Here is a 12477-nt window from a genome sequence, read left to right on the forward strand (position 1 = left end):
TTCTAACGAACCGGAAGGCCAAACTTCGCATAGGAGACTTCCGCTCCGACGATGTGCCCTTCGAAAGACGGGGCACTCCTAAGAGTGCCGTAATCTCCACCATGCTGTTTAATGTCTGCATGATTGGCCTTTCGGAGAGGGTGGCAAGAGTCGAGGGCGTCAAGAATACCATCAAGGTCGACGACATCACCATCTTCGGCTCCGGGGGCTGCGAGGAAAGATTTGAAGCAGCTATGCAGGAAACGATCTATGACCGAGCAGTACCTCCGCCCCACCGGGCTTCGGTGCTCTCACAAGTCGGAATTTCTGGTTTACAGAAAAGATAAGTGAAGATATGGGAGGTAGACCCAAAGACTGGAAGCCAGTCTCTGAAATCAACATCACTCTTCGCACCAGTGACGAAGGGCTAATAGGCATAGTAGACGTCATTCTGATCCTGCGCATGTTTGTCGAATTCAATGGCGGAAATGGAACTGCTCTCAGCATAATAATTGCAAAGACGAAAAACGCATTTCACATAATTCGCAGAATTTGAAATCGACACCGAGGCATGAAGGAGGACAAAGTCCTCAGGCTGATCAATGCCTTCGTACCGTGCAACTTCACGTACACAATTTCTATGCACAACTGGTTCAGAGGGAATGAGACAAGCTCAACACTCTCATCCATAATGTAGTAAAAAGGGCTCTCGGATTAACCACCAGAACCCATACTCAGGATCTCATTAGGCTGGGGTTACATAACACCTCTGAGGAGATTGCCGAAGCCCACTAACGGACGCAAATCGCTCGCCTGAACACATTAGCAGCAGGCAGGTGCATCTTCGAATAGCTAGGTTACCATTCTGCAGTTTCCTCGAGCAGCACTACCCCGATCCCTAGGTGCATTTGAGAGAAGTTCCAAGAGGCCCCGTGCCCTGAAACTTACATCCTGTCAACGACGAGGGCAGACGCAAGGCGAGAGCAGTAGCGATCCTCGAACAAATGAAGCAAAAACATTATAGCAAGCTTCGTTGGCGCCACTGAGTGCAGATACAGAAGACCTTTGCTGTCGTTGTCGTTGACTGCAGCGGCAAGATTTCTAATAGTGCTTCCATTTGAACTTCAGGCCCCCAAGTCGCCGAGCAAGTAGCCATCGCCCTCGCCGGCTAGACGGTCGTGGATCTGAGATATGCAGTGATTCCAAAATGACAGTCAAGGCTTTTCAGAATCGTCGCATAGCTGAGCAACCTTCTCGCCTTCGTAGCGTTTGGTGTCCGGATGCTCTCACGCATCATTTAATTCACTGGTTTCCCGCTCATGTAGGATCTGTCGCGGGTGCTGCCCCGAGCCTCAATGAATCTGCTCACGTGGCTACGCGCGACCTCACTGACCGCGATTCCTCTGTGAGGAGAGCTGACTCCCCTCCCCCATACGGCCAAAGGGACGCTCCCGCTACTTATAACCCGGTCACAAAATTCATGTACATGTTTTTAACGTTCATTTCACCCCCTCACCCAAGTTGAACAAGGCGCAAGCCGTTTCCCTCAGACTATTATAGACCGGCACGTATCCTTGTCTGGCAGTTCTACACGAACTTTACACCGACGTATATTATGACGATGCCTGCCGTCCTGCTGAAAGACTTCTATTCTAGCTCACATGCTCAGGGAGTGTGAGTCCCCAAGCCTCTGGTTCAGCCAGGAGGAGTGGGACTCTCTTCTGCGTTGCCCCGCTCTCAAGAAAGAAATCCTGGAAGTCCGGCGTGCCCGCGACTGGACCTGTGGGCTAGACCTGCCGCTCCGGACGTGAAACTAGCCGGGTGCGCGACGAGCTCGCGTCATCACCAGACCCCCAATAAAGAAGGTCTTTAACTCACCCGAAGCACGTGGTGCAGGCCGCTGACCGATGAGTAAGGGGTGGTGCGCCGGGGTTTGGAGTCTCCTGGAGAGTGTGTATTCCTGCTTCAGTGTGTCTATCGAGACGCGGACGTTCTTCGAGGTGATTTGGAGGCTCAAGATTTTGTCGTCATGATGAATGACTTGGTATCATTGTTGCTAAATGGCAGCCCCTTTCTATTCGAAGCCCTTTCGAAGGAATTGAAGCTTTACGCAATTTCATTCCTTTCAATTCCCCAGAACGTACAAATATCGCCCATCAATATTCCGTTAATGCCGGGAACATCAATGCCAATCCTGTAACTACTCAATGCAGAAATCACTTCTTTGTTGCTGTACCGGTTTGCAAACGCAACCTAATGCTGACGTTATCAGACGCGTTGGGAACTGCAAAATATGCATGCACTTTACTAAAGTCGACGGATGGCAGGAGCTTGCTCAAATCTCGTCCAAAGTGTCATATCTAAAAAACTATCGTCGCAACGATGCTTTCTCGTGTGGTGTGAGAATGCACGAGCATCTCTTAACTTTGAGGTAGAGCACTGTACGGCCCGGGCCGGCCCGAAAGCACGTGCCCGACCCGGCCTGTGAACCCGGCGGAGCCGCCCGAAGCCAATTATCGGCGGGCCCGGGACGGGCCCGGGCTCAATACCACCGGCCGGGGATGGGCTCGGGCTCGACACCATGGGCCCGGGTCGAGCTCGGGCTTGATTTCATAGGCCCGGCCGTTAATAGACCCGCCGTGAAGTGTAGAAACGACGAGTAAAATGAAAATTCCGATTTTGTTTTTACGCGCTTCTTGATGATAGGTGTACGCATTTTTGCAAAACTTGTTTTGCTAGGTCTGATATTCACTAGATGATAATTTTAATGACATTTAATGTACTGCATTGATATTGTATATTTTGCTGTATAAGATACAAATGGAAAGATGCCCTAGCGGGGAAGGAATTATTCAGGAAACCCGCAGCTGTGCACCTATGTCTATGTCTAGATGTCGCACCAATCGACATGTGGCTGCCATGGTCGGGAATCAAAATCGCGTGCTAGGGAAACACCAGAGCTTAACAATCACTGCAGGTACAATATTTCAACGCACGTACATACTCGTGGATTCAAATTTGGAGCAAAATATTTCGGCAATACGAACTTGTGGATGAGATAACCACGTGAAGTTGCCAAGGGTCTGGTCATGAAAGGTAGTGGTGTCTCTCGTGTAGCAATACGAGCTATTATTACGTTGATGTGGCATGAACTGTAGACGGAGTTAGCTAAACTACGCGCAATTTTAAACACTGATTTTTTGCGTTTGAGTTCATCATGTGCTTGAACGGACTAGACGCTCCTTCTGATTCACGGCTACGCGGACACTCAACCAAATATAATAAACAAAGTTTCTTCAGCACCTAAGACCGGGCTTGGTCAGACACACGCGGTTCCTCCCTATGCTCAAAAATAGACGACTGGGCCCGGGCCGGGCCTGGGCTTGACACGACAGGCCCGGGCGGGGCTCGGAACAGGATCACTTATGAACGCCCTGGCCCTGGCTGGGACCGGGCTAGGTGTTACAAGCCCAGGTCTGGCTCGGGCTTTTCAAAGCGGGCTAGGGCCGGGCTCGGGCCCTAAAATCAGGCCTATGCAGTGTTCTACTTTTCGGTATGCGACCGAGTTGTGTCGTTCAATTAGGTGTCGCTAGGTTTTCTGCAGGTTGACTTCAATGTTGCTAAGTGCTAGATGAAGCGAAACATGGGACACCGCTAACAGACCAAATTTAGACCATTTCATTTTTACAGATCTTTTCCCTAGGTTTTTTCCTTCTTCCATTTCTTGATATGAACAAAAGCATCCGCCAATCGCTCCTGTTAGAACTATGTTTAGGCTTAACAGCAGGAAACCGTATCGTTTAGTTTAACGACGTAGCGAGGAACGACGAACTCATTGTTTGTATAACTGCGGGTCCCGTTGAAGACGTTAGACATAATGCTATGGCGTACGCCCGTCAACTCTTTCCTCAACAGTCACTCGGCTCGTTACCCTTCGACATTTTCACATATTTTATTTGGCCACAGGCCACCCTTGCCAAATGAACATTTATATTACATCAGCTTTTTTTTTCATCCACATCTCGCGTACCAGTCTGTGGTGTCACCCGCCCGGCCCATACTCTCAGCCTGAGCCAAAAGAGAGGTTAGCCCAACGCATACCCGCAGGCTAACACATACTCGGTTTCGGAGCAAATTTATACCCACGTGTGCAGCTAATTGAAAGTTTGCGTACACGCCTGTACGAGAACGGCGCGTTTTTTGCCACCTGAGAACGTAATCGTTCAGCCAGGCTCACCCTAAAAAGGTTCCCATGCGTGCCACCCTTCCTACTACCCCACCTTGGCGCAGTCCACGTCGCACACCTTATTGCGCACGTTCTGAGCGCAAAGTAAATCTTGTAATGCTAAGTTAAAAGCGAACGGCTGAACTGCAGTGTTGGAGGGTTAATGGGTGAAAAAGGCCATCACGGCATGGTTGTGCCAACGCACTGAAATGATGTGGCCCCGCAGAAATTCGAGAGTGTGACGGTGTCATAATTTCTCCCAATTTGATGAAACGTCTTGTTCTATTTCAGCAACTTAAATTTTGGTTTACCTGAGGCTGACAAGTGGCATTTGGAACTTGCTCATTCATGGTTCAAAAGATAAGATCCACGGCAGCGGGGGTTGCCATCTCTATGGTGGACAAGAGTGGCCGCGCTTGCCGCTCCGGGTTTTGACGATTGCGCGGCTACGGAATGAGACGGTAGTCGCGAAGAGCAGTCACTTTGGCGCACTTTGTGGGCCAGAAGCATTTCACCTGTTTAGAGCGTCTCGTGTGGCGGATTGATTGCATGTGTCACCAATTTCAACTGACACTTCCCAGCATCCGCGTAGAGCTAAAGCAGCGATCGACCGCTTGGGTTGCAGTGGCGCTAGTTACACAGCCAGCTTGGCTGTAGGTCGCCGCACAGGATCGACAAAGCTGGTCTAAAAACTGAGCCCATCTCATTCCCATTCCATTCCGGGCCAGATCCGCTTAATGCCATTGCAATTCCATTATTCGAAACGTTCTCGGCTTTCCATTCCCATTCCAACCTTGGCTCACAAAAAAGTGGAATGAACTCGCAGTCATTCCAGTTCGATAGTGCTGACTCGGCCACACTTCTTGGTATGATACGGAGTAATTTAGTTGTAGAGGCGCACGTACAGTCCCACCCCGGATAGAAGCATGCGTGAATCTTGCCGAGTTCTTAAATACGAACGACGCCGGCTTAGTGTAATGAGAGCTTTCGACGGACGCAGAGCGCCGATTGTGCGTCGAAACAGGCGGCAAACTCAGGAGGATTCAAGCTGGGGATGTCGGAAGCCGTGTTGGCGAAGAATTTCCCGGTTAGGCGAAGCTGTTCCCTGTATACGAGATCAGCGGGCTTGGCGTGGATGTCCCGTTTGAAGGTGGTGCACAGAGCGAGAGCTAGAGCAGGGGGTGTCTCGAGCCATCTTTAGTAATGGTGGCACTTGGTGCGTGCTTCGACTTGTCAGCGGAAGCGCTCGGTTATCCCGTTGGTGCGAGGGTGGCAACTGGCTTTCCGCAAATGCAGGAACATGGAAGAGAGGGGGGGTCCCTGAAGAGGTGGAATATAAAGTGCCGTCCTTGATGTCTTGTGACGCGACGAGGGGTGCACAAGCGGGATATCAAGCCGGAGAATAAAGTCCAGGTGACGTGTTCTGCTGTAATCCTTCGAAAAGGCCATTCCTCAGGCAATCGCGTGAAATGATCAGTGGCGGTGAGGCAATAGCAGCAAGTTTTGTCTAGTGAAGGGGTACTAATAATGTTGATTTGGACGTTTTGGGATTATTCTGATCGCAGGAGAAATGTCCGGGCCGGCGAAGTGAAGTGCCGGGGAATTTTTGCGCGTTGGCATTGGATGCAATTGCGTGCCCAGGTGCGACAGTCACGCTGCATTACGCGCTGCACGTAGCGGTTAGTCACAGGGCATTTAGAAGCGCCAGTGCCGTAATGGCTGAAGTTGTGATACTTGTTAAAATTTACTTAAAATTTACTGTTTCAATTTAAAGTAAGCCAAACTCATACTTATCCTAAAATTTCTAAAATCCATTGCAAATTTTTTAATTTCTTGTGGCAGTATGGTGCCTCATTTAAAATACATTATACATTAGCTTTCAGCTTTCACATTGTCGTTTGGACGTAGGGTAACAAATTTTTCCTTTTTTCCTTAAATTCTGTATGGGTATGTTTGACCTATTTGGAAAATAGGACCTTATATATGAACTGGTAACGGAGAAAACGGGTCGTCCTGAAGCCATGAGCTGCTAGCAGTGTACCATACAGTATTGCAATAATATTGTACCGTTAAGAAATGACTTGAACGGAATATAAAACTTGACTGAGTGAGCATTGTATAGCCAAGAAAAATGAAGTGTCCGTCCACACTCTTAAGAAGGATCACCTGCGGAGCTGGGCGCAGTGAAATAAATGTGTAATTCGCGATTGAGGATACTTCTCAGTTTACTAGCTGCCTGATACTTCGAAGGCCTACAGTTTAATTCTAGCGCACCAAGAGAAGGCTGTCCATTATTAATTGCAGCAGACTATAATTGCACAATATTTTCCAATTTGCAGTGAACTATCTATTTACAATGACTGCATAAAATTCGGCGTAGGCTAATTGACATACAATTTTTTTGCGGGGGGTAGTTATGTTCAACAACTTTTAATGCCGTTTTGTGTAACCATGCTCCCTCCGTAAACATTCAGGTATTGTGAGCAGCCGGGAATGGTCTGACCTTCGCGAATGCACACCGAAATAATTTTGACAATTAAATGAAACAAAGCACAAGTCATAGAGGCGACCTAGGGGCCAATATTAGTGTGATTGTTTTAAATAGAAAAATTTGATTTAAAGTAGAAACCATTTACCAAAAAGTTGCGTTGGTGCAGTATTTATTTGTATCCACCAATTTTTTTTCTACATATGTTGTGGACACTCAAATTTTTGTCACAACCTAGCCTATAACAGCTCCATAATATATGCGGATTCCACACATAGTTGGAAATAACGTAACACCAAGATGTTATTGTGGCTTGGCGGAAGTGCTGAGTTTTCCCGACGAGGAGCACAGGGGAGGGCGTTAAAAAAATTTGGCCCCCCTAGCAATTGACATGCAAAGATTGAGGTAATAGTGCAGCTTGGGATATGAACTAGTTTTAACTTGGCTTTTGTGACGCCTGTCAATCTTAGCAGTAGATCGGACACTGCTACCGCCGAGTGCACGCCTTCCCGTTCAGCTAGAAAAAAACCTGCTCGCCAGAGCAACGTCCTCACCAGGCGCATCTAATCCTCGACGAGCCCCCTTACCCCCCTTAGGCATCTGTCCACTTCAACTCAGCCAAACTGCAAATGCAACGGCCATGCATCAAACACAAAGAAAATGTCGGTCGCCTCCAATGCGATGATAGCGCAGTATAATAAAGGGAAAAAATGTTAGCTCCAGCAGAGAGACGCCGGTATCATAACGCGAGGTACCGTGGTTCGATTGCGACCAGGGGAAGTGTTTTTTCTTCAGGCGCGCACTCCCCACACTTCCTCCCTCGCTCCTTGTGCCCTCGCCACCTTCCCTCAGACTTGCTGGTTTAGCAGTTTTCTCCTCTCCACTTTGTTTCTCACAGTTCCGAGGGACGCCAGGCACGGACGGATTTCAAGCTTGAACAGCTCGGCTGTTGAAATACAAGGTGTGACAATAAGCGTTTAATGTCTTGATCTGCCTGGATAGAAGCCATCAGATTCATGGGAAGAGATCGTGCTACAAGCAGCAACAGCAGCTTCATTGTCCGCTGTTCAGCCAATCAATTGTGTCGTTGGCTCTCATGGTGTGATACAGGCAGTCGAGCGTTATGTGGTATATTATAAACGCACTGGCACACTGTGCATGAATAACAGAAGTAGCTCCTCGAAAAATTGGTAGTAGAGCCAAAGAAAGTAAGACTTCAATATCAGGGGTGAATAGTTTAATGAACGGGTGTCTGTTATGTTACCCTAGCATGACGATATTTTCTGCGGGATTTGCAAAAAACCTGCAATGGTTTCACAGTGCATCGCTATATTTAAAGTGTTTCCTTTGGCAGTTTTTATGGCTTGAGGAAAAATCAAAGTCCGATTTTTTAAAGATATATGGGTATAACGCGAGGCTTGCCCCCCCTACAATCTAAGCCAATGTCCACAGTGCAATCTGCTTCGTCCATGTCCGAATGCTGCAGACGGGTAGACGACATAACGCGGAGACCCAGGCTCGATTCCAACCACGGGAGGCGCCTTTTCGTGATGCGCATGACGTGTCTTTGATGAAACCTATTCTGCAAATTGGCTGTCCTGCTGTGCCTCCTGGGGAACTATTCGGATCTAGGGCGTTGGCTTCGGGCTTTGAAGACACTGGCTTTTCAAAAAAGAAAGCTTCGCGTTTCTACAATCTTTCACATCACCCATTATCATCATAATCGTCAGAGAGAGTTGGCCCTGCGGAAGTGCGTTTTGGGGCAATGTCGCCGTCTGTAAGCTTGCACGGCTCATTTCTTAGATATGCATTTGGAGGTGATTAATAATATTATGCAATACCTTCGACCTAATTGGAGTGTCAGGTAGACGATGGAGGATTCTTAAAGGGTTTCTGCAGTGTACCTTCCCAGCAGCATCTTTGTCGCCTTTCCAATCGTTTGTGTGTCTACTTTACTCCTTCTCCCCCGGGGTGGCGCTTAAGTCCTTACGAGAAGTATACGTTCCATATTTTTGAATGGAGCGCCTCTTCTGTCATCGCAACGTGGAATGCGCAGATAGCTCGGACTCACCCTCGCTACCCCCTGACAGATTTGAATCAGTCATTCATTTACTCGCAAGGGTTTGCGAAACATTGATCTTGTGAATTACCCACTGAAATATTTGTCTCTTTCGTTTTGTTGCAGCCAGCTTCAACATGGTTCACTTCGTGGGAAACCGCCTTCTGGCTGGTTTTGCTGTCATTCTGGGTATGGCTGAACATCTGACATACTTTTCATGGTTTATTTCAATTGTGTCGTGTTAGTCTCGAGCAAATGACCAGTTCAATTTTGTTGCTTTCAAAATAGGAAATAGGTAACAATATTCGCGCAGTTGCGGTACCTGTAGAGTATTAGGCCGCCACGGCGTTTTCTGCTTAGCTAGTTGTCGAGTCCCTCTTTTGTAAGCTACCGCACACTACGCAATTTAAGGCAACTTACCAGCGGCTTTGTCTATGGTAGCCTCGCAAAAGCCCTTCCTATAGGTATTTGTAAACCAAACAAGCTTTAATATTTCGCGAGACAACCTTCGTATTCGGTACATAAACGAAAGTAGAACGATGTCTTCAATGCCATGCTATTTGTCGTATACAAAAACTGTACAAGCGTTAGTGAGGTAATTAAATTTCTGATTTGGGGCATTCCATTAAAGGGACACTGAAGTGATATGTAAACATTGCGGGATTACTAGCGCAAATTGTAGTCCGGAGTCCCCATGCCATGTTTCGACCACTCTAGGCGCGTTTACGCGATTTTATTTAGTAGAAAAACTAATTCGAAAACGCGGTCCTCCTCTCTTTACGCTCGCCCATTTTCTGTGGCGTTTTCGTGTGACGTCAGGAGGGGATGAGCTGGCAATTGGCTGCGCCACGGCTGCGCCACGGCTGCGCTACTGCACGGCTCCCCGGCCGACAGAGTCAGTCGGCCCAGCGTTTCGTCCGCCGGCCGCCGGCGGGTCGTCGCAATCAAGGAGGTTAAAAAAAATTGCTTGGTCGCAATTCGTTCGCTTAGTTGAAACGAAGCCAGGACACGTTTGTGAATGGAAGAATGTGCCTTTCTTTACTTGGTTTGTTTGTACACTGTATCTAGCTCCCAGTCAAGGTCGCTTCACACAAGCGCTGCACATGCGACGCTTCGCTGACTGGTACGCCAGTAGGAAAATATAAGGCCTCTTGAAGGCGGGAGAAGAGTCAGCGAAGTCAATATAGGTACTAAGCAAATAAAATCAACTGATATTTTTACCGTACAGCGTAAAACTAGGGCGCGGGAAGCATTTTTTTGCGCTGGGCGAACAAGCACAGCGGTCAGCAGCACGACTACGCATCTGCGAACGCTTTTCCGTCTACGAAATGCAATTGCTAGACGTGAGCTACTGTGGAAACTCGGGCGACGCTTACTGCACGATTGCAATACAACAAATAGTCACCTAAGCGGCTTGAAATGCCAAAACTAAATAAAAGTGTAAACCGGTTGTACAATATATACCCTATATTAGCAAGGCGTTCGCGTCCCGCTCCGTGGCCTAGCAGTCTGGGGCGCTAGGAATTCACCGCAAATGTTTTGCGAGTCACGAGTTCGAATCCCCGCGGGTACGTGCTTTTTTTTTTGTAAGTTAACTTTTTTGTTTTCCGCCGATGTTTTCTATATTGAGTTTACCTTTTTTGGGGCCGCAACGTTCATGGCTACACGAACTAGTTCACAAAACGCGCGCAGGCTGGCACTGGAGCGCTAGCGAGTTCTCGTTGGCGTGCTGTTGCCATAAGCACCGACTGCTTGCAGGCAGTGGGCACAGGCCAGAATGAACAGACCCTTGGCCTGGTGCGAACACACTTTTAACGATACAGGCATGAGGGAGGCAAGCTCCAAGTATGGGGGAAAAGCGCATGACATTTGGGCGTCTGCGGGTACGCGGAGGGCGTTCATGCACTGCGTAGGTCTCGGCTAGTGAATGCTACGACTACAAGCCGTCCTGGGAGGCTTATCTTGTGCATTTTACAGCCGACAACATGGCAGAAGCGCGGTACGATGATTACTGAGATATTGAGAATGCCCATCCAACAAAGCCATTGGTTATGTTTTACAGAACCGAAACCGAAACCGAAACTTGTGTGATTGCTAACCTTGGGCATCGTCCAATCACGGCGCCCCTCCTCTCAACGTCACAGCCTTAGTTCGTGCGGCCGCCGCAAACCGCGCATGGTAGTTTTTCTTCTTTCGCGCTTTGTAAAATAATTACCGATTTGTCAACCGGATAAACGATGAAAAGTGTGCTAATTTGAGCCAGTCTACGCAGTGCAAGCAAAAACGGGAGCTTGCCAAATTCACTTCAGTGTCCCTTTAAATAGTGGTCCCCTCTAGTGCACCCCCTCAATTTTTTCGCAAAATGAGGTTGGTAACTAAATTTTTATGAGATTAACGTCAATGTCAACTGGGATAGAGGCAGATAATGGTCATACCCATCCGATTCAGTTTGTTCCTTTTTGTTTGGTGCAGTGCGGACAGAAAGGTAAAAATCTCAAAGTGGAATTTAAGCCTGGAGACTCAAGTGTTAATTTCATAGTCGAGAAGAGACCTATACCCTGCACATTTTACGTTACCAGTTTCCTTTTAGGAAAAAACAATTGGAAAGAAAGAAAACAAAAAAGAGAAAAAGAGGAATAGAAGCGGTGTAATGTGACTGGTTATTCCATGCGAGGGAAATGTAAATTCGGTAGGCACTCAAGGTAAATAGATAAAAAAATTACAAAGTGTACCATTTATCAAAAAATAATTAACACATTTAAAAATGAAAACAACTTTGAGGCTTTGAGGCTGTTGCTTGGGATAAAGATGGTAGCGCTATATGCATTTATGCATTTATCCGGATAAACGTCTCTCTGGGACGCGGGAATATCTTTGACGAAAACAAGGACTTTATATTTCGCCAAGAGCGGAACAATATTGTTCCACCAGAAAATGCATCATGCAGTTGCTGAAAGTGTTGACAGATTTGAAAATCACCACCTTCTTATGCAAAACATACGTGTAAAGTCACGCCGTGCGGCTAGCGGTATAACCTAGTGACGTCCGGAAGGCGCCTCAATTTTTAAAAATACGGGCGTTCTTTCTTAAGTTGCCACATATCTAATGCCGGCTCCAGGTTTAGATTAGTGGCGGTTATACGCGGTTAGCGATTCACTGAACAGTGGTCGAAACTAATTCTGCGGCATTTTTATCTTGCAGTCTTGGTGTCCATCTTCCAGGACGCTGCGGCGATGGTTCGCCCCGATCTAAGTAAGGCCTCAGCGGATGCTCTTAAAAAGGGTTGGGACAGCGTCTTCGAAAGGGAGGCGGAGTTGGCACCAGAGAAGAAGTAGACCTACTTCTGCAAAGGCGCATCGATTAAAGAGACGTTGTATCTTGCCTTCTTAAATGGTTCAATTAGTTCTCACGGTAGTGAAATTACAACCGGGTGTATACTTTTTTTATTTTTTTGCATGTATCACCCACCATCTCAACTCTCGGCGAAAAACGTGGTGCGGATGCTAAAAAACGCCGGGGTGACAAACCATCTCTGTTACTCACGCACGAACGCGCACGCGCGCACTCACACACACATGCGCGCCCATAAACCCACTCACATACACACACACCAACACAGGCACACACACACACACACACACACACACACACACACACACACACACACACACACACACACACACACACACACACACACACACACACACACACACCGAATGCGCAAGC

General features: G+C 47.7%; 1 protein-coding gene across 12 annotated transcripts in view; it reads left to right on the plus strand.

Annotated features, from left to right (window-relative positions):
• LOC144138406 (uncharacterized) overlaps window positions 1–12134 on the plus strand; it is a 114182-nt gene extending 102048 nt beyond the window's left edge. For 7 of the 12 annotated variants that reach the window (XR_013315877.1, XR_013315878.1, XR_013315879.1 and 4 more), the window contains 3 exons: window positions 7591–7653; window positions 8878–8940; window positions 11953–12134. Coding sequence is in view for 1 of the 12 variants with exons in the window: in XM_077670674.1 (XP_077526800.1) it covers window positions 7591–7653; window positions 8878–8940; window positions 11953–12086 (260 nt within the window). In the remaining 11 variants the exon portion in view is untranslated. The remainder of the gene's footprint in view (window positions 1–7590; window positions 7654–8877; window positions 8941–11952) is intronic. The other 5 variants (XR_013315881.1, XR_013315882.1, XR_013315876.1 and 2 more) reach the window with 1 other exon arrangement.
• The last annotated feature ends 343 nt before the right edge of the window (window positions 12135–12477 follow it).

The sequence above is a fragment of the Haemaphysalis longicornis genome, unplaced genomic scaffold (assembly GCF_048455015.1).
Source record: "Haemaphysalis longicornis isolate Haplotype H1 unplaced genomic scaffold, Haemaphysalis longicornis Haplotype H1 scaffold_5, whole genome shotgun sequence".
Classification (NCBI taxonomy): Eukaryota; Metazoa; Arthropoda; class Arachnida; order Ixodida; family Ixodidae; genus Haemaphysalis; species Haemaphysalis longicornis.